At 31.3% G+C, this 20,214-nt stretch overlaps 5 protein-coding genes across 5 annotated transcripts; 2 read left to right on the forward strand and 3 right to left on the reverse strand.

Annotated features, from left to right (window-relative positions):
* The first annotated feature begins 1,163 nt into the window (after window positions 1-1,163).
* Vps11 (vacuolar protein sorting 11) lies at window positions 1,164-6,116 on the forward strand. The gene is made up of 16 exons (XM_072014635.1): window positions 1,164-1,311; window positions 1,410-1,478; window positions 1,579-1,752; window positions 1,826-2,022; window positions 2,099-2,357; window positions 2,435-2,589; window positions 2,669-2,902; window positions 2,976-3,276; window positions 3,351-3,539; window positions 3,611-3,733; window positions 3,813-3,940; window positions 4,012-4,224; window positions 4,301-4,473; window positions 4,541-4,838; window positions 4,921-5,243; window positions 5,331-6,116. Exons 1-16 carry the CDS (start codon window positions 1,294-1,296, stop codon window positions 5,756-5,758), a joined length of 3,282 nt encoding a protein of 1,093 aa, XP_071870736.1. The 5' UTR covers window positions 1,164-1,293; the 3' UTR covers window positions 5,759-6,116.
* LOC139993161 (uncharacterized) lies at window positions 6,108-7,665 on the reverse strand. The gene is made up of 2 exons (XM_072014640.1): window positions 6,655-7,665; window positions 6,108-6,589 (listed from the first exon to the last, which is right to left on the reverse strand). Exons 1-2 carry the CDS (start codon window positions 7,663-7,665, stop codon window positions 6,299-6,301), a joined length of 1,302 nt encoding a protein of 433 aa, XP_071870741.1. The 3' UTR covers window positions 6,108-6,298.
* Window positions 7,666-7,789: 124 nt separating this feature from the next.
* On the forward strand, window positions 7,790-11,616 carry LOC139993159 (activating signal cointegrator 1 complex subunit 2). The gene is made up of 15 exons (XM_072014636.1): window positions 7,790-7,928; window positions 8,012-8,061; window positions 8,173-8,250; window positions 8,493-8,653; window positions 8,801-9,185; window positions 9,263-9,480; window positions 9,557-9,742; window positions 9,823-9,978; window positions 10,072-10,165; window positions 10,234-10,404; window positions 10,459-10,593; window positions 10,670-10,806; window positions 10,899-11,019; window positions 11,107-11,284; window positions 11,408-11,616. The coding sequence occupies exons 2-15, from the start codon at window positions 8,047-8,049 to the stop codon at window positions 11,545-11,547; spliced, it is 2,175 nt and encodes a 724-aa protein (XP_071870737.1). The 5' UTR covers window positions 7,790-7,928; window positions 8,012-8,046; the 3' UTR covers window positions 11,548-11,616.
* Window positions 10,840-12,969, reverse strand: LOC139993162 (bridging integrator 3 homolog). The gene is made up of 4 exons (XM_072014641.1): window positions 12,729-12,969; window positions 12,529-12,636; window positions 12,258-12,432; window positions 10,840-12,195 (listed from the first exon to the last, which is right to left on the reverse strand). Exons 1-4 carry the CDS (start codon window positions 12,734-12,736, stop codon window positions 11,686-11,688), a joined length of 801 nt encoding a protein of 266 aa, XP_071870742.1. The 5' UTR covers window positions 12,737-12,969; the 3' UTR covers window positions 10,840-11,685.
* A 195-nt stretch (window positions 12,970-13,164) lies between these two features.
* On the reverse strand, window positions 13,165-14,205 carry Rpii18 (RNA polymerase II subunit RpII18). The gene is made up of 3 exons (XM_072014642.1): window positions 14,026-14,205; window positions 13,571-13,723; window positions 13,165-13,502 (listed from the first exon to the last, which is right to left on the reverse strand). The coding sequence occupies exons 1-3, from the start codon at window positions 14,052-14,054 to the stop codon at window positions 13,292-13,294; spliced, it is 393 nt and encodes a 130-aa protein (XP_071870743.1). The 5' UTR covers window positions 14,055-14,205; the 3' UTR covers window positions 13,165-13,291.
* Window positions 14,206-20,214: the final 6,009 nt, after the last annotated feature.

Raw genomic sequence — 20,214 nt, forward strand, 5'->3', positions numbered from 1 at the left:
AAAGAATTAAAAACTAAATAAAGGGAAGAAAATGAGAAAACGAAGATGAAGATGCTCGTGCGTTCTCGTGAAGCGAAATTCGTACAAGGAACCGGGTACTTTTCAATGATCCAAAGGTTTCGTGATAGTCTTTATAAAAATCATTGAACAAAAGCTCCTGGAGAACGTTTTTCTGTACGAATTTCGCGAGAGAAGCCTCATTGGTTGCAGCGAATCCTGTTCGAGGACGAAGAACGACGATCTGCGAAGGAGTTAATGGAATTTACAAAGGACTATAGAGGAACATCGAATAGCGGATGCGTCTTTCTTGGTCCTTGATAGTCTGATGAAGCAAAGTATCGCAAAAAATGGAACCGGTGTTGTATTCATAATCGATTTTCAGAGTTTTTCGCGACCATTTCTTCTTGATCCCCTCTGTCTCGCGCAGACAGACCTTGTAAAACAAGCCCCCAATCATCGACACTAACTGTTCGTCCTTTTTAACAAATATAACAAAACTTACGTCTTACTAATCGAGATCGACAATCCGGAAAGCCATAGCAGTTGATTTTTAATTTATAGATCAATGAAATTAGAGAGTTCAGCCATTTTGACCATTGATAGAACTGCTACGGTATTCTGTGTTTGCAAAGTGTTTCATAATTCCTTTCCAAATGATTTTCACTTCAAAATATCTTTAGACATATTTTTATCCCAATTTTAACAAAAGGGATAATTTTATTTAATGTAGAGATAATAAAGGAAATTTTAATTTATTAATTTGGTGTTTCAATGGAGAGAAAGGGTTAATTATTATTTTCTTTTTTATTTTTAATTAAAATGATATTTATTTTCTTGATAATTATAGCATTCATAAATTAGATTTTAGAGATAAAAAATGTTAAAATAAAAGAGATTTGTTATACTTTTTTAAGAAACGAGTGAATAAAAAGATATTCAATTTTAAATCCCGCGAAATATTGAATTTAGTACCAAATAGCGTACACAGGTGGCGCATGATTTCGAATAATTCTACGTCGGCATCTTTGCAAGAATGCAGCAAACTAAATGCATCGATGCAGCACGTCGGTATAGTAGAAAATACATGTGCTTGCACCGCGCATGCGAGTGACCAAATATATATCACAACTAAGGGGAAATGTCATGCATAATCAGCTGGTCAAATATAGGTGAAAAGATGGCGGGCGTGCAACTTGATGTTGTTAGGTGTCAAAAGAAACAACTTTAACACGCTGTTCACTGGCTGCGTCGACAATATTTTATTGCAAATGTGTAAATAGATAATTGCTGTACATGATGGCATTTCTCGAGGTTAGTCTCACATTTTATTCGAACATTTGATACATCGTATTTTCTATGTCGTGTACATAACCCCCCTTTCCTCACACGAAAACGCATTTATCTTTTAGTGGAGACGCTTCAATTTTTTTGATCTTAAAAAAGAAGTTGACGGCGGGAAAATAGCCACGGCACTTGGTGTGAGTATTCATCGACTGAAATCCGATTTTTTCTGACATGATATTTGGTTATAGGTTAAGGCTATCGTGTTCGATGTATATTGTATGCTCTGTTGATTAGGACGCCCAAGTGACAGCAGCTACGAGCGGTAACGGGACTCTAGTATTCGGAGATTACGCAGGCAATGTGCATTTAGTGAATAGAACTTACGATGTTACCACATTTCGTGCTTATGATGTCACATTAACGCTAGCTCAACAAGTCCAACATTCCACTTTCTTGTTTACCATTGGTGTTAGTATCATTGCATAATTGTTACACATTGATGCAGATATATTTGTCATTAATGAAAAGTATGTTTCCTTAGGAAGATGAATCAGGTTGTAATCCTACCATAAAGGTCTGGAATTTAGCTAAACCAGATAAACAAGGCAATCCAACATGTCTTCGTATAAGTAGAGCTATACCAAGTTATAGAGCAGTTCCTGCAACTGCTCTATGTGTGCATACTAGTCTTACATTAATGGCTATTGGCTTTGGAGATGGCTCTATTATGCTGTATAGGTAAAAATAATTAATTTTAATAACGATAATCTTCTAATTTTCAAACATATTTTAATACACAACTTTCAATCCTTAGGGGTGATTTAACTAGGGAAAGGAAAAACAAGATAAAAGTATTCGAACATACCAATTTTTCAGTTACTGGTTTAGCAATAAAATCTAGTGGCAAACAAACTCATTTATTTGTTGCTACACCAAGTAGCGTTTTCGTATATAATATTACTGTTAAGGATCAAGAATTTAAATCTCCCTTGGACACTATGGGCTGTGCCAGAAATTGTAGTGTTCTTGCAGAATCTATGCAAGATAGTCATTTCATGATTGGTCGTGATGATGTAATAACATTAATATAATTTTATTATGGAATGTATGTAATAAATATTTTTCTACTAATAAATTTGTATTACTTTAGGCAATTTATTGTTACACTCCAGATGGTAGAGGTCCTTGTTATGCAGCTGGCGGTCAAAAAATCATGTTAGAGTGGTTCAGAAGTTACCTAGTTATTATAGCAAAAGAAGCTGCGAATGATCCAAGAACAACAACTACCATTTCTGCAAAACCAAGGTAAGGAAATTTTACAGATTCATAGTTTTTACAAATTCATTAAATATAAACTAATTTTTAAAATATCATATGTTTATAGTACTATAGAACCAATACCTCCAGGAGTAGATAAGCATGTGATTACAGTACTTGATATACAAAACAAATGCATTGTTTTTTCTGCCCCAATGTTGTCTGTGCAAGCTGTTCTATCAGAATGGGGTGGATTTTTTATACTCAGTGGAGATAGTAAACTTTATCACTTAGATGAAAAAGACTTGCAATCGAAATTAGCATTACTTTTCAAGAAGAATTTATATGATATATCTATAAGGTAGGTAAATCTACCTTAACCTTAAAGTTGTAGAAAATATTTCAATTATAATTTAATATTACATTATTTTTAGAATAGCTAAGAATCAACAATATGATGCTGAAGGTTTAGTCGATATATTCCGACAATACGGCGATCATTTATATTCAAAAGGAGATCATACTGGAGCGATAGAACAATATATTAAAACTATTGGAAAGTTAGAACCGTCATATGTAATTAGAAAATTTTTAGATTCTCAACACATAGATAATCTAACGACCTATTTGCAAGCTTTGCATAAAAATGGGCAGGCAACAGAAGATCATACAACTTTGCTATTGAATTGTTATACGAAACTCAATCATACAGATAAATTAAAAGAATTTATCATGGTAAACAAACTATGACTAATTTGGGTACAAAATTTATCGGTAATTTTTATGATTATGTTATATAATGATTTTAGACAAAAGATAGGGAGATTGATTTTGATGTCGAAATTGCAATAAAAGTTTGTCGTCAAGCATCGCCGGAGGATGCTTTGCTGCTTGCAAAAAAACATGATCGTTACGAATGGTATCTTCGTATTCAAATAGAAGATAAACACGAGTACAAAAAGGCATTAGAATATATGGCTACTTTGGACTTTGAAGAAGTACGTTGATACATGCATTTAAACGTGAATCCAAATTTAATTTATTCGATTAATTTTGGACAATCTTTTAGGCAGAATCCAACATGAAGAAATATGGTACTATCCTGATAGAAAATGTGCCAGATGAATCAACGCAATTTTTAAAAGCCTTATGTACCAATTATAGGCCTTCCAATCAACCACTTGTAGATCAGGTAAAATTGAGGAATTAAAAAATAACAGACTTATATTGGTATGATAAAACATATACTTGTAATGACGTATTTAATTCAGGAAATGTTAGATGGTACTGTGGACCAACACATCGATAAAGCTAATCCAGAAGATTTTATTCACTTGTTTTTAAATAATTCAGAACGTCTCGTAGAATTCTTAGAGCACCTAGTAAAAATGAATACCAAGTTAGTATACCAAAATAAATAACAAGAAAAGTTCAATTTATATTCTACAAGTTAAATGTTTTAATACATAGGTGGAGCACTTTGGTATACAATACTTTAGTAGAACATTATCTTCATATTTGGTCAGCTTTGGATAATGATGTAGCAAAAGTACAATATGAACAGAAAATTGTACGACTTTTACAAAATTCGGAAGCGTGTTACGATAAAGATCAAATATTAATCTTATGCCACCAGCATAATTTCAGGCGTGGTTTACTCTTTCTTTATGAAGAAAGTAAATTGTAGGTTGAAGTAACTTACACAATCGATATTATACTTCAAAAATTTATTTTATAATGTATATTATATTATATATAGATACCAAGAGATATTACGATTCCATTTACGTGAAGGAGACAGTGAACAAATTTTAGCTACGTGCAAACGATTTGGACATCAAGATCCGAATTTATGGGTCCAAGCTTTATGGAGTGTTGCAAGAAATAAAGAAGCACCAACTAAACTTCTTGCAGACATACTAACCCACATAGGTATGTTTAAAATTTAATTTAATCATTCTAGTTTTTAACATTTTTAAGCAAAATTTATATTGGACAGGTCAAGAAAGACTTTTATCACCTTTGATGGTTCTTGATGCACTTTCTACTTCACTTTCTTGTACCTTGGGCGATGTGAGAACCTATTTTAACAGTGTGTTACGAACAGAACATAAACAAACACAAGCAGATATAGAATTATCCGAAAAGTATCAAGCTGATACTAAAAAGATACGAGAACAAATAGATTCAATTAAAAATAGTACTATTATCTTCCAAGGATCACGTTGCAGTGCATGTCACCATCAGTTAGAACTTCCATCAGTACATTTTATGTGTCAGCATTCATATCATCAACAGTGAGTTCAGGTTTTATATCATATTATGTATAATAATATTTTATGATGTATTTTAACATGTACGACGTTATTCCCGTAATAGCTGCTTTCAAAGATTCTCAGAAAATGAAAATGAATGTCCAGCTTGTTTACCAGACAATAAAAAATTGTTGGATATCATAAAAGCACAGGAACAATCAAAAGATCTTCATGAAACATTTCACAGTTTATTGGACCGAGCAGAGGATCCATTCTCATTGGTTGCTGATTACTTTGGTCGCGGAGTTTTTAAAAAATTAATGGTGATCACAGATAGCGATAAAATGTTGTCTGCGTCGGTGGCAAAGTTTGATGAATCAAAATTGAATTATGGGCCAGGAGCGGAAGCCAGAATCAGATTATCGGAGGGAAAGAACACAACGTTAGGTAAAATTTTATTCGATTAAAAAAATTAATTTATTACTCTTCAAGATATAGCACAATTCTTTATACAAATCAAACATTTTATTATAGGAAAAACTGAAACTCATCGTTCGTATGATAATTATAATACAGTAGCGGATAATCGACTGCGATCTTATCCAAAATCAGATCTGTACTCTTCATCAGTAGAAGCGAATATTTCTGGTACAATCAATGACATATCTAGTCCACGAGGAAATTCGAAGAAAGCTGTGCCAGTACCTATAAAGGAAGCCCGTATTCTGAACAGCACGACACCAAAATCATCACCAGTTCAAAAATCGTACGTGCCACCAAAAACACCGATTGTACCATCGAATCCATTCGGAGCAGACGACTACGATGAATCGAAAAATCCATTTGCCGAAGACAAAGACGATGACACTACCAATCCTTTTAAAGATAACGACGACACAAATCCCTTTAAGAATAATGACGATGATGACTATAATAAGAACCTGAATCCTTTTGGTAGATAAATTATATTTATTATATTCAACTGTTTCAACCACTAAACTCATGAATCACTAAAAAAGACAATTATGCGTTATTATTGACAAATTAGGAACATTACAGCTTGCGAAGGAAAATATCGTAAATGTTATTGCCATATATAAAATTGTAAAGTCATTACATGAATCTTGCTTGGCTTTCACCAGTATAATCCCTCACAATTATTCAACCTAAGTGTATCATGAACTTTATATTGTTTTTTCTTTTTATACATAAATCACATAATAATATCTTTGGTGCTTTATGCAGTTTGTAAAATGAAACTATATATTCACGTAGAAAAATAAGATATATAATTGTATATTAAACAATTAATTGTACATATATTCATTTATTATTTTTTTTATATTTCAACATATATATTTTACAAAATGTCTGTTAAACAATCTCATTCGATGAGTTTTATAAAAAATACTTTACATTTTACAAAAAGATACATTTACCAAAGTGGTTTCCAAATAGCAATTAACAAATAAGTTATGCATAATATAAAAATACTAATCCAGTTATACATGATTTAAAATGTGTTTCCATTCACTTATTTGATCACTTATTCTAAAGGCATTCCAACTGTCTACAATTTCTGGAATTCGTGGTTTTATAGAAACAGGAGTACAATATTCCTCAGTAGATACAGGTGTAAAAAAGTCAGAGAGTATTGGCACAACATCTTTCTGTCTTGGCTCTGGATCTTTACTACGAGTTAATCTGCTTGGCAATTGATTTTCATTTATAGATAAGTCTACCAAATCTTTGTAAACTGCTTCATCTAGAGGGAAATCTAAAGCAGTAGAAACCTAAAACATAAAACATAAGAGGATATTTTATGATCTTATAGTTTAAGCCATCACTTTTTTACTACCTTTCCATTTATAACATTTTTATATGAAGCTGGTAAATGTTCAATATCAGTTATAACTTTTTGTTTCTTCATTTCATTTAATTTATTAATTGTACACATAATAGAATTATATTCTGGTTTTGCCAATTTTCCTCCAGAAATAATTGGCTTTGTATGAATGTTTTCATCTGTTTCTAAAATTGCTAAATCATCTGGCTGACTGTGTGATACTCCTGGACCTATGTATGGCTGTATTTTAGGACCAATTATATCTCTTACAACTTTACTATATTTATAACATGGCATAATATCACGAAGTTTTGAATTTAAATTCTTTTTTATTGTAATTGAACTAGATGTCTTCTGTGTGGCATTTAACTTTTTTGTACCAGTGCCAGCAGAAGAAAGTCGATTCTTATGTTTTAAAATGTCTAAATCTGTGGATTTTTTAGTTACAGTTTTAATATTTTTTTTGATAACTGTTGATTTATTTTCTTTTTCTCTTCTACCTTTAGTGTAATCTTTCTTTGAACCATTAGTTTTGTCAGAATTTTTTGATTTAAGTGTCTTGTCTAAACTTTCACTTTGTGCAATGGGAGAATCTGTAGAAACTGTTATGTCATTGTTTGGAAGTTTAATAGAAGTTTTGGGAATATTAGCTTCTTTAATATTTGCTTTAATATTCTGACTGTTGTTAGCATCATTTAAAGGATTCTGATTTTCTGTTTTGATAGTATTTTTATCCAAAGAGGACGAGGTTCCAATTGAACAAGGAGATGCACTAGCACGTAATGTGAAGTTTGATGCATTATCAACAAGCTTTGAATTTTTATTTTCCTGATTACCAGATATTTCATTCGATTTCACTAATTTAACAGGTTTATCTAGTCTTACAACACTTAGGATTTTCGGCTTATTCTTAATACCATTTTGATCAGTCAAGCTTTTTAATTCTTTTGTTATCGATTTACCGGTATCCGGTTGACAAAATCTTACTTTTGGTCTCGCAAAAAATTTCGTATCCTTAGACATTATACAAAAATATAAAATTCTAAACTATTTTATTTATAAGAACGTTAACAACGAAGTATAGTACAGCAGTCCGATAACAAAGTACTTATATGAATATTCAAAACATAACCTTTGCGACGTAGAGCTTTTGAACGATGTCAAGAGTAACTGTCACTATCAGAATCTTTTGCAGCACTACCAATTTCTTAACAAAATTACAAAGTTTGTTCTCTGGGATTTCCCAGCTTCAATATTTTTTTGTAATTTTCAACCTACAAAGATAGGTTAGTTATCGAAAAGACCATAGCGCTTAGCGCTCGTGCATTGTTAGGATCGCAATTTGTTCAACAATTAATTTCCTGTGCAGTTGTTTAGCGACAATTAAGAATACTTTGAGAGAATATGGAACCTTATGAGGTAATTTATTTCCTATTATACATAGTGTCTCTTTATGGAGACATTCATTATAATAGGTTAGAATAATACGATTTATTACAAACTTGCATAATGTTTTCATTCATTTAACAGAATCCTGATTTTCTGCCAGTAGAAAATTTAAAACTAACAATTAAAACCAATGGTATTGTCCAAAAGGTTGATGCTTTGGTACGTACATAAATAGCAATATGTTTGTGGATATATCAATTGATATTTGTCAAGCTTTTGATTACTACTTTGATATTTATTACTTTGGTATTTTATGAGTTTTTCATACATCTTCAAATCACTTTTCATATTTAATAATAATTTGTTAACAAATTCTCATATGTATTAATATCTGTGAAATTAGGAAAGTGTTATCATAAATGTTAAATAAGTTGTTTCTTTCTATGTGGCAATCATTTTAGAGTAAAATATGGGCAAGTGACCACTATTTTTTACATTATGAACCTCCTGACATATATAATGATGATGGTTCTGAAATTTTGGGAGCAAAACTACGATGGATAGAAATTGTCAATTATATGATCAATGATTTAAAATGGTTACTCAGCCTTCCATTTTATAGGTAAGCATAATTAGTAACGACAGTACCGTTGAAAATGTTCAATAATTCTTCTATGAAATTATAATCAAATTTGCAATCAAATTATTGGAAGCTTTCTTTTAACACATACATTTACATATATTATATATTTATATATTTCTTATTTAGATTTTGGTCAAATATTGTGTTTAATACTTCAGTATTAGATACATTGGTATCTTTTCTACAAGATGCACCACCATTCTATGCTTTAGAAAATTTTCCAAATTGCCCAGAAATGTTGGAACTTCTAGAAACACTAAGTCACTATGTACTTATAATTTTTTCACGACTTGTCACAAATAAAGAAAGTCCTAAAGAATATATGAACCGTCCATTTCTTGGAAATTTATTATATGATAAATACATATTTACGGTACCCATCATCTTTGATCTTTGCCAACTTTATGGTCGAGAAAATGCAAAAATAATGGAAAGGATCTTAAACTCTTTATTTACACTAGAACCGCAATATAATAATGATCTTCAGAGAACTGTTCCTTGTCTTATAGAGGTGAGGTATTATGTGCAATATATAGAACAGCTAATGTTTTATCAAAACAGAATTAAATATAAGTGTTGTTAGTTTAGGCCTTTGAAAATGTTGAAAGAAAATTTGGTAGTGATTCTATACATACCAATGAAGCAGTTTCATTGTCAAAGCAGGATACTAATTCCTCGAAGCTTACATTATTCCAGTTGGAAGATATGATATTATATGTTCTAGATATATCATCAACTGTTGGTGTGTTTTTAATAAATTATTCTCCAGCAGTGAGTATATTTCACACAGTGGATTTTATGAATAAGTAAGTTAAACTAATTAAACTATATCCTTATTTGTTCTAAGTGTCCTGAATAGTTTATTTTATCATTTATCATTAGACTTGTTTCAGTATATGAAAGCACAATACCTGAGATGTATAAAATGTTAAAGAACTTAGCATATAACGATGAAAATATGCCAAAATATATAGAATTAAAGCATCGTCTGGATGTAATAAGGATTGAAATTTTGAAGCTTTTTCGTATTATTATATATGAACCAATATTGACTATTCAAGAAAATTTGTAAGTGTATATGTATATTTAAATTACAAAGTATAATACATCCAATGTATAACATACTATGATTATAACATTATGTTTAGAAATACGATAAACGAAGCAGAGGTAAAGGAACGAGTGGACGAATATCTTAATTTATTAACCTTAGCAATTTCTGAAAAAGAATTTATTACAGATTATGATCAGTTTTATCCTGTTAAATTAGATTTGACTATATTATCGAATATTTGTCCTGATGCGTATCCTTTTATTAATGTAGTACTATTATGATTGCAATGATAGACAGATAAATATATGGTAATATCTTTTTATACTTAACAAATATTATTCAGTGATACAATAAAATATAATTATATTGTGAAATCAGTCAATACAATTATTGGAAGACCCAATGTTCCAGATACTAGCTTTTCTAGTAACGTAAATATAAGTTTGAGAAATGGCTTGCAAATTATATTTTGATGAAGCTTTTACATAATATTACCTTTTCATAGGAACCTGTAGCTGTAGCTGGACCTAGTGGTATTTTAAGTCAGACAACTATATCTGAAAACATAAAACCTTCAAATGAGAAACGAACTGTGGCAAAGAATTCTATTGAATTGGCTGTTCTTATTTCTGATGTTAAAGATATTTTAAATCATCTAGATGAAGGTTTTATTGAGGTAATTATTTCAATATGAAAGAATTGCGTGCATTTAACGACGTTTATTTTACAGGCAAGTTTGGAGTATTACAATTATGATAGTGCAGCTGTGGTACATGCCGTACTAGAAGATTCATTACCACCAGAATTAAAAGAATTGATGAAATTAGGGCCATCGCAAATGCCTAGTGCATTACCAACCTATACAGTAAGAACATTTTATTATTTGAATCATGATACATAATTTAGTATAAACAATGTAAATATTCTTACTATTTTTCTAGGAAACTTCAGTTAAGGATATAGCTAGTGGTATTGAAAGACTGGATATTAATATGCTTGATAATTTAAAGGGTGATGATATGTATGTTAAAAAATCTAAAGAAATCATAGATATACCTAAAGATTACATAACTAAAAAGTAAGGATTCAAGGTTACTCTGAATAATGCATATAACACATATAAAAATATATATTTGTAGATAACAAAAATATAAACAAAATTTGTTACAGTTACAGTCTCGTCGAAGATGTATACGATGACGAGTATGATGATACTTATGATAATAGCGACATACGTGGTACACAGGATGGTTCGACTGAAGCAGATTTAAGGCCTTTTACTATACCTAGAGTTTGTATTTATATAATTCGGTTAAATTATAGTCTTCTCTAACACTATTAACATAATTATATAAAAATTAACGAGCAATAATTTTAGGTTCTTCGCGAGAAACAAAAGGTTGAAACTGATGAAGTTGAAACGGAGTCAGAAGATGAAGATGTAAGGAATGACCAAAATGAGAAAGACTGCTTTATACAAAATCCAGAAGAGGTACGCGCTAGAGCAGAACAACAAAGGCAAATGCGAAGTGGAAGAGGTGCACCAAATGTAATAGGTATATTTGTCAATTTTTATAAAGTGCTGAATATAATTTAATAGTTACACTTAAATACAGCATGCATTATTAGTGTTTTTTATCAGTTCTAATATTAAAGTGACCCTGTTTTCGTATGTGCAGGTAATCCTAAAGGTCAAGGGCAAGAGAAAGCTGTATTATACAATAGACAGCAAAAGAACACCAAGAAGGCGGAACGCGCTAATCACAATCGTCGTTCTGGTGCCCAGTGGAAACGAAATCAAGGAATGGTTCCATCATAAATCTATATATACTTTTACAATATTAATGTAAATACTGCCATGTGATAAATACATTCGTACCTATGTTAATTTTATAGATTCAGTATTTAAATTATCACAACTTTGTTAAGATATTTGTTTAGGAAATTTTTATGATTCTTAATGATCTTTAACTATTGTAAGAGCTCTTATTCTATTCATTTGATTAGTCACTGCTTGTTGGTATTCGTCTTCAGGTACCATAGCGCTGGATGGCGATCCTGAAGTGTTTGGTACTGGCATTAAATGTGTAAATAAATGAGTTGCACTCCCATAGTAATCTAATTGTATCATGATTAAAGCATGTATGCTAGGTTTAATATATTCCAATCTCTTGTCTAAAAACATTGGTAGTTCTACAAGTAATTGAGCATGTACAGTCTTCAAGTCCTTAGCAGCTGCTTCTTCTGTCCTGCGTTCTCTTTCTAACTTTGCGATATGATGAGCAGTTCTGTCTTTTTTCTCTTGCAATTTTTTGACACGATTATAAGAGTATTTCCAAGTTGTCACCAGTTCCTCACGCTTGGCAATTGCTGCGGCTATTAGAATGAATTCATCTCGTAATTTTTTTAATGGTTCAATGAAAGTTTTCTGACAGAGAGCTGCCATTTCTTGCACTGTTTTTCCAATCTAGTAAATGAGCAAAATTTTCATGATATTTCTTATCATGTAAAAACAATCTGTAAACTTACCTGTGTTGTTACTGAATGGTAATTTTCCACTACTTTTCTGAATTCATCATTGAGATGTGCTAAACCACAAGTTGTTAGATTTAATGTCAACCTTTGGTCTGCTCGATCTAAATTTACCACAGCTTCTATATATTTTTTCATTTCTTTTGTTAATTTCCTAATTGTATCTTCAACGCTTGAAAAACAAATAAGAAATTTTTAAATATACAAAATTTTTTAATAGATTTCAATACATCATGGCAACAAGTATTTTAACAATAAATATACATACTAAATAAGTCTTTGAACTGCAATATCTAATTCTCTGTCTTCTGAATGAGTTAATAGAGGTGGTGCTGGTGTAGGCCTCTGTGTCAAATGATTTTTCTTCAAAGGATTCCTGTATATATTGTAATATTATTTAGAGGTGTTGTAACCTATTAGACCTTTAATCTATTAGGTTAATAAATAATTATAAACGATATTACTTACCACGTCATATTATTGCCGTAATTTAACAAATCTTCATAATATTATACTTCATCAATCAAAGTTGTTTTACATGAATAGATTATTACGATTATTAGTTAAGAAAACATTGAACACAGTGACGTACATAGCAATTCCGAGTCTTATCGTTACTAATCTAGTACTCAATAGATAAAGTACAAGATAAAATGATTTATATATTTTCATATTTCATTATGTTCATTTTTTTAATCTTATCAATAAATATTTAAAAAATTATGTAATGGAAAAAAGATGACTCTATTTCTATTCAAATTTAACATAATACTTCTTAACCTCAACTGTCATATTTCTAACGTCGGCTTAATGTTTAAATCTAACACACTTGCAATATAAACATGTTTTTTCTCTTTTCTTTTTAAAGGATTTTATAACTGCAAAAATATATATACGCAAATAATATAGTAGCTAAATATTTTTTATTAAAATGAGTGGTACAAAGTTGAAAATAATATACATACAATAGACTTTGATATTTCTTAAATTACCTTACATCTTTATTTAGTATGTACAAGATTAAGCAGAATTTAGTGATCTATTATGATTAATTCGTCTATACCCCAATCTTCATAACTATTGTCAGGTAAATAACGTCTAATTATAATTGGAATTTTTCTTTGTTTTAGTTCTTTCATTGCAATTTGCAGTGGATCAGTTTCTCCTTCCAACTCAACCATCACAGGAGCACACATAGCTATTTGCAATGCTCTTGTCCCTAATACTCTTGCCCTTTCATATCTAAAAGCACATATTTAAAATATTTTTATTGTTCTTAAGATTAAAAGCGTTTGCTTAACATTACTTACTTTGTCATATATCTTGTTGTAATTCTTTTGGACCTTTGCACTCCACCAGTAGCTTCACCAGCTGCTAATAATTCTATATTTTCTCCATCTTCTTCTTGAGGTTCTAGTTCAATGTTATCATCATCATCTACATCATCAAAATCATCTGCTACCCTGTAAATGACGAAAAATTCAACGATCTTGATATACTTAAATTGAAATATACATTGTATAAAAGAAAAGTTATACTAGATCGTTAAAATAATTTATTAGATATCTTTTAGGTTATGTTTAACTTTATGTGTAATAAGGTGATAGAGGAATCTTTTTAACAAGAAACCATTCATCTGAAAGTAGTTGTACTGCTAAAAGCTTTACGACTATAATTATTCTTCAAAATATCAATAAATTTTTGTCATAAAACAATACACATAAGTGAATATGTATAAGATACCAGTTCAGTAAATATTACGTACTCATCTCCATCAAAATCATCATCTGCCATTTTTCTTAATCAAATAAATGTTACTGTTAATACAAAGCGATGACTCAATTACTTTTTCTGCAGTTTGTTAAAATATCTTTCGTTGGAAACAATAATTAACGATGAGTACAAAACACAAGCAAATACTAAACACGAACGAATTGAAAATACCACTACTCTCGTGTAAAAATTCCTAGGATGAGTATCAAAGATAATTAATTTATTGAAATGGAAAATAAACAGATAAGTTACAGAAAATAAATAGACAATAGAAATATTATGTAGAAAATTGCAAATTAATATAAATAATATAAATAATAATAAAAAACGTGGCGATACTAGCTGAATAATTACAGCAATTTCTATAGCATCAAATAAATTTATTTAAAAATAACATTATTCAAAAATGATTGTAGTACCCTTAAACTTTATTTATAATATTTCGAGATAAGTAAAATTAATATTTTTTCTATGTTTTACAGGATTGCTTCTGTTACAATACCACGAAACTGTAACGGGAATCGGAGGATCTTCAACACATCCAAATCAGTGACATTAATTCTAATTACGTCTAACTGGTTGAAATAAACTACAGTTCATTATATTCCGTGAACTATAAAGATGATTAGGATTTTTTAGTATATTTATAACAATATAAACCATAAGTTGCAAAACCCATGCTATTAATTATTAATTTTTTGAATAATGTACGAAACATATCTATTAATTTTTAACAGTTTTGAAGAAATGATTTTACAAACATTTTATTGTAAAAAGGAGGACAAATTATACATGAATTAAGTTGCAATTATGTTATATATTAGTTAATATATTTATATTTTACGTAATACAGGCAGTTTATAAGTTTATATATTGCTAAATATAGGAAATGATTTTAATTGTATATTTAATTACTATATAATTTTTAAAACATAATAATTAAGTGAATTTAAATGTCTTATAATTTAAATTTAATTTGGTTCACCTCCAATCCCCTTCCCTTTCCACATTCGCAAGTTAGAATACGGCAAATATGAAAAATTTGAACATTGTTTTTATCACCCAGCATATAGTCTCTCTTTCTCGCACACTATCGTCCTCTTTTTCTATAGTCCTTCATATCGTCTCTCTTTCTTGCACATTATCACTGTATCTTTCTATTGACCTTACGGAGAAGGCATGTGCTGCCATCTACTCATGAACGCTCCAAGTTTCAGTTCTGTCCTTCCTTAATAGATGGCAGAGCATGTTGTGTCCGAGACGCATTTAGGAACAAGAAGTTCGATTTTTGCCTTTGGACAAGCCATGTGTTGCCATCTATCCATGAACGCTCCAAGTTTCAGTTCATTTTTTCTTAATAGATGGCAGGACATGGTTTGTCCGAGACACGTTTCACAGCTAGGAGTTCGATTTTTGCCTTCGGACAAGCCATGTGTTGCCATCTATCCATGAACGCTCTAAGTTTCAGTTCATTCTTTTCTTCATAGATGGAAGCACATGGTTTGTCCAAGACACGTTTCAGAGCTAGGAGTTCGATTTTTACCTTCGGACAAGTCATGTACTACCATCTATCTGCGAATGCTTGAGGTATCAGTTGCGTTGTTCCTTAATGGATGGCAGCACATGGCTGGTCCGAAGACAAAAGTTTAACTGCTTGCTGGGTAGCGCCTATAGAAAGAGAGAGAGAGAGAGAGAAAGAGAGACAGTATATGACGAAGACAGAGATTAGGAGCTTCGACTGAAGGAGAGAGCGATAGTGTGAGACATACCTTCACGTTACTTCTCATTGAGGGATTAGGGTTGGTCAGTCTGAGATCGCTCGATTGGCCATTAAATAATTAAACAGCTGATTAACTTTAATTAAACGTTTACTGGAACGTTTTAGGTATATACAAACTACATGAATTATGTAAAATTAATAATTTTGCTATTATTATTGTATCTGTATCTAACGCTGCGCACGCGATATACGTCTGTCCTCGTCGCTCATTATTGCTTTCCTTATCTACAGATTAAGGATATTTCGCCATTTATCAAAATTGTCCAGAACTGGAAACATGACGTCTTTTCAGTCCGTTTCGAGGGATGACAGTTGCTCCTTTATTTTTTGACAAGGAGCGCTATATTGTGCGACAAGGACAGCAATAGCGATTAGTTGCACCGTTTCACCGCTACGTGGTGATAGTGGAATGCTTCAAAAAGTAAAAACCAGCAAAGCTACAAATATAATTCGTGAACTTTTACGATTGCGTATTTCGATTAGGCCCTAAACTATTTTCCAGTACTAAATCTATTTGGATTTCGTATGCAATAAATGATTTTCAATTATATAAATTAATAAAGAATACTTCTCGCGCTGTATAATTATAATAACTGTAGAATATTGTTATGCACGCTTTATACATCGAAATATGACTCTGAAAGCGTACGGAGTAAGCTTGTAAATACGTTAAAAGGTTAAAAATATATCGTAATAGGCTGTTAACGAATGTAGTTGGATAACACATAAATCACTCGTCAAATAATCATAAAAATGACACCTGATAGTAGCTAAAAGATTCGCTTTACGCGATATGATATTAATTACAAGGAAGCGAATATGAAATTAATACAAAAATTATAGACTTAATTCGTGTCACTTCGAAACACGTCCTTACTAAGTAATTAATAACTAATTATTTAAAACAAAATTTTCCATGAAAACTAGACACGAGTGTTTCTAAGACCGCTTTATCTTTGTAATGCTACTCTGACAGTGCACGAACCGATATCAGAAAACGTGTAATTTATTAATTTTCGTCGCACGATTTAATTTACTATGAAGTATCAGGAGCACATAACCTAACTCAACATACTTTTTTCTCATCGTCTCTCTTTTCCTATCTTTTCTTATCTTTTTCCTCTGGTTTATTACGTCACGGTATCTATTCGTCGACCTGCTAGCCTATTCTACGTTACTGTTACTAAATCTCGATTTTTAGTTGAAAATCATTCCCTCGCCAGGTGGCACTCGCATCCATTTCCTATTCTTATTTGAATTACTGGCGGGAACATGTATATCTTTAAAAGTGCTGCAGATACAACAGTTTCTGTAAAATGTTGTCTATTAAATAGCGGAATATCTTGAAATGTAACTGTATAATAAAATAAAGGAGTAAATGAATCTGTAAACTTACAAACGTGAAAATAGAGTAGACGGTGAAATATATAAGTAAAACATGCCTAACAGATTTTTTAAATTGCCACAGTGAGGACAGTCTTGAGCTATCGGATGGCAAAATATTTTGTAATTTGATTATTAAAAGAAGAAGATGGAATAAATTTGTAGATTTATGGATAAGAAAGAAAAAAATAAAAAAGAAATAAAAATAAATTTATGGAAAAAAAAATTTATTTGTAGGAAATCGAGTCTTGGAAGAAGTCGGTTCATTTAAAAAATCTTTAAATTTTAAAAATCCATGCAGGAAGCTATTTCAAAAGGAAGAAATAGTATGTATTAATTAAGATGGAATGTGGAGGATAGAAAACTTTCAATAAGTAGAGTTTTTCTAAGAAGCAGGTTCGTTATTAGGAATATTAAAGATAATTTTAGAGATAACTAAGAAGAAATTCATTTTTACATAAAAAATTAATTATCTAAGTCGTGTTCGGAAAGAATGTTGAAAATGATGAACTATCTTTCACGCTAAAGTTACTTGAGACATAACATTAGTCGCGACTCTCGTATTCGAATTCTAACGCTGCTGGTCTGATTACGAGCCCGAGAACACGTGACGAATCATCTGCTCGAAGTTTCAAAATACAATTTCATTACGAACACTTATATCTACTTAGATCGATAAAACACGATGCCTGCAAAAATGCCAAGGGCACAGGTGTACTGTTACGCTTTGTTCTACGTCTATGGAAGAAAAGTAAAAAAAGAGAAAAAAAAAAAAAACAAACGAAATGGAAATACATCGACCGCCTTTGTTAACACTTTCTGCGTTTCCAATTCTTTGATAATCTTTTTAATTTGGTATTTCTGTAGGCTCATGGGGAAATTATCAATTTTTTTTACTGGATACTACGTACAGGGTAGCCCACAAGTTGTATTGCCCATTTAAAAATTCTACAATTTCTTTTTTATTACATGTTTTTCAAATTTTTGTTTCAGATTTTTGAATCTCGTTTTTCTCGAAATTTGCAATGAGAAAATTCGCAACGAAGTATCGAGTAAAAATAATCGAATTTTATCTTCAAATTCGATGCTGCATTATACCAACGTTATATATGATTAAGAGGTCCAGATTGATTTGTTTCAACACGTCGACTGCCATACGAATGTTACACATTTTACCCTGTGAGTCCTGATAAATTGAAATATACTACACCGTACGGCTTAATCTTTGCAGAATCTTCCATTATATTTGCTCACCTTTCTCTACAGATATCATCAAATATCAAATATTAATCACTGTAAAAAATTTAGTAACTTGAGTCACCAATGACTAGCAAGACAGTCAATGTACTAAGAGTCGAAGAAAGACGAGTAGAAACGTGGAAGATCTTCTTTCTGAATGGTTCACGTGCGAAACACAGGACGATATTCGCTAAGTTGGCGAGCAACATAGAAACGGATCGTCTTATTTTTCCATTTCCTGTCAAAAGCGGAGCATGCTGACGCGGTGGAAGATCGACACCGGCGAACACTGACCTCCCTCTACTACTTGAGCTGTGTCCTTGGCCTTGAAACGAGAACGTGTTTCGGGAGATGAAATCCAACCGCACAGGTGGAACGATAATTGCTCGGCCGTCATAGCGAACGTAAGGCTTACCTTTACTTTCGCTCCGTTACGGAATCGGAGAACTTCCACACGAAGAGTAGAGTCATCGTGTTAAGTAACGCGAGACGTCTTCTTCTCTCCCAGCAAGCTGTCCAATGGATGCTGAAAAAAAAATGAGCGAATCAGCGAGGAAATTTCGGTCGCAATATTTGGCAATATTCCAAATATTCAAGATTCAAGGGTAGTTTTTAAATTTTTCTATTATTCTAATTTTCTATTACATATTTGAATGAGAAAATGTTTGGTATCTTTGCGTTGACCGTAGCGAATTTTTAAATAAATTTTTAAAGAAGATTTATGTCTAAGAAGAAGAAAGGAATTTTTTAAATATAGCGTTATGCAATCTCCTAAGAAACGGAAGAAAATTAATTCCCAAGTATCGAGCAAGCGATTCGCTAGGAAAACTTTAATTTACACGAAGAAAATTATTCAATTTATACGTTGAAGTGTCTCGGTTTATTTATTTGCTGACGCAATTAACTTCAATTGAGCTCGTGCGTTTGCGCTAATTTACTTCGTTCTGTTCACTGAAGGCTGGTATGTTGACATTCGTGCATTTTTAAAACTAGATCTTTTCCTTTCGGAATTGCATGTAATTTTTTGCAACTCTAAAAACACGCATAAGCTCTTATCAAAGTTAACAGTGCCTGTCGTTGAGATAGAAATATGATTACACCTATTCGGATACATCTCATTGTAGTATTATATTAACTCTCAAATACAAAATGTTATCATTTAGCAATATAATCTACATTTAGTAGGCAACGTTATCTACTGTAAATAGTACGAATACGAGTTTTATATAATTTTATGATGGTCCATAAATTGTCAATTTCAAATTGTTTTATTCCACTTAAAAAGAACCATGCATCTAGGAATCAAAGGCTAAAGATTCTAATGTTGAATCTAGGCAGATAATAAATTTAGCGAATAAATTTTACAACAGATATCTTCTAGATAAATCTCCAATTTTGAAGAATGCAAATCATCTACGATAAAACAAATTGTACGAATTATTTCCTATATGAATCACAATATAAGTAGGAAACGTCCTAAGATATATGAATTACTTCCTATATGAATCATAATATAAGTAGGAGATGTCGTAAGATATTGTTTTTGAATATAAATCTTTTATGACAGATGTAAGTAAGAATAGAAATGATACAAGTAATGATCATTTTGATCCGCTTTAATCAAACAGGATCTCAAGTTTGTCTGTCTTTAATCTATGAAAAATCTGCTGACAACGATCAACCTGACCTATGACTTACGGCACCGATTCAAGGCCTGTTTGATTAAATACACAGTAATTTACTGACATCTGGCCATCGCTTCCGCTTCGATGACTTTCG

The sequence above is a fragment of the Bombus fervidus genome, chromosome 12 (genome assembly GCF_041682495.2).
Source record: "Bombus fervidus isolate BK054 chromosome 12, iyBomFerv1, whole genome shotgun sequence".
Taxonomy (NCBI): Eukaryota; Metazoa; Arthropoda; class Insecta; order Hymenoptera; family Apidae; genus Bombus; species Bombus fervidus.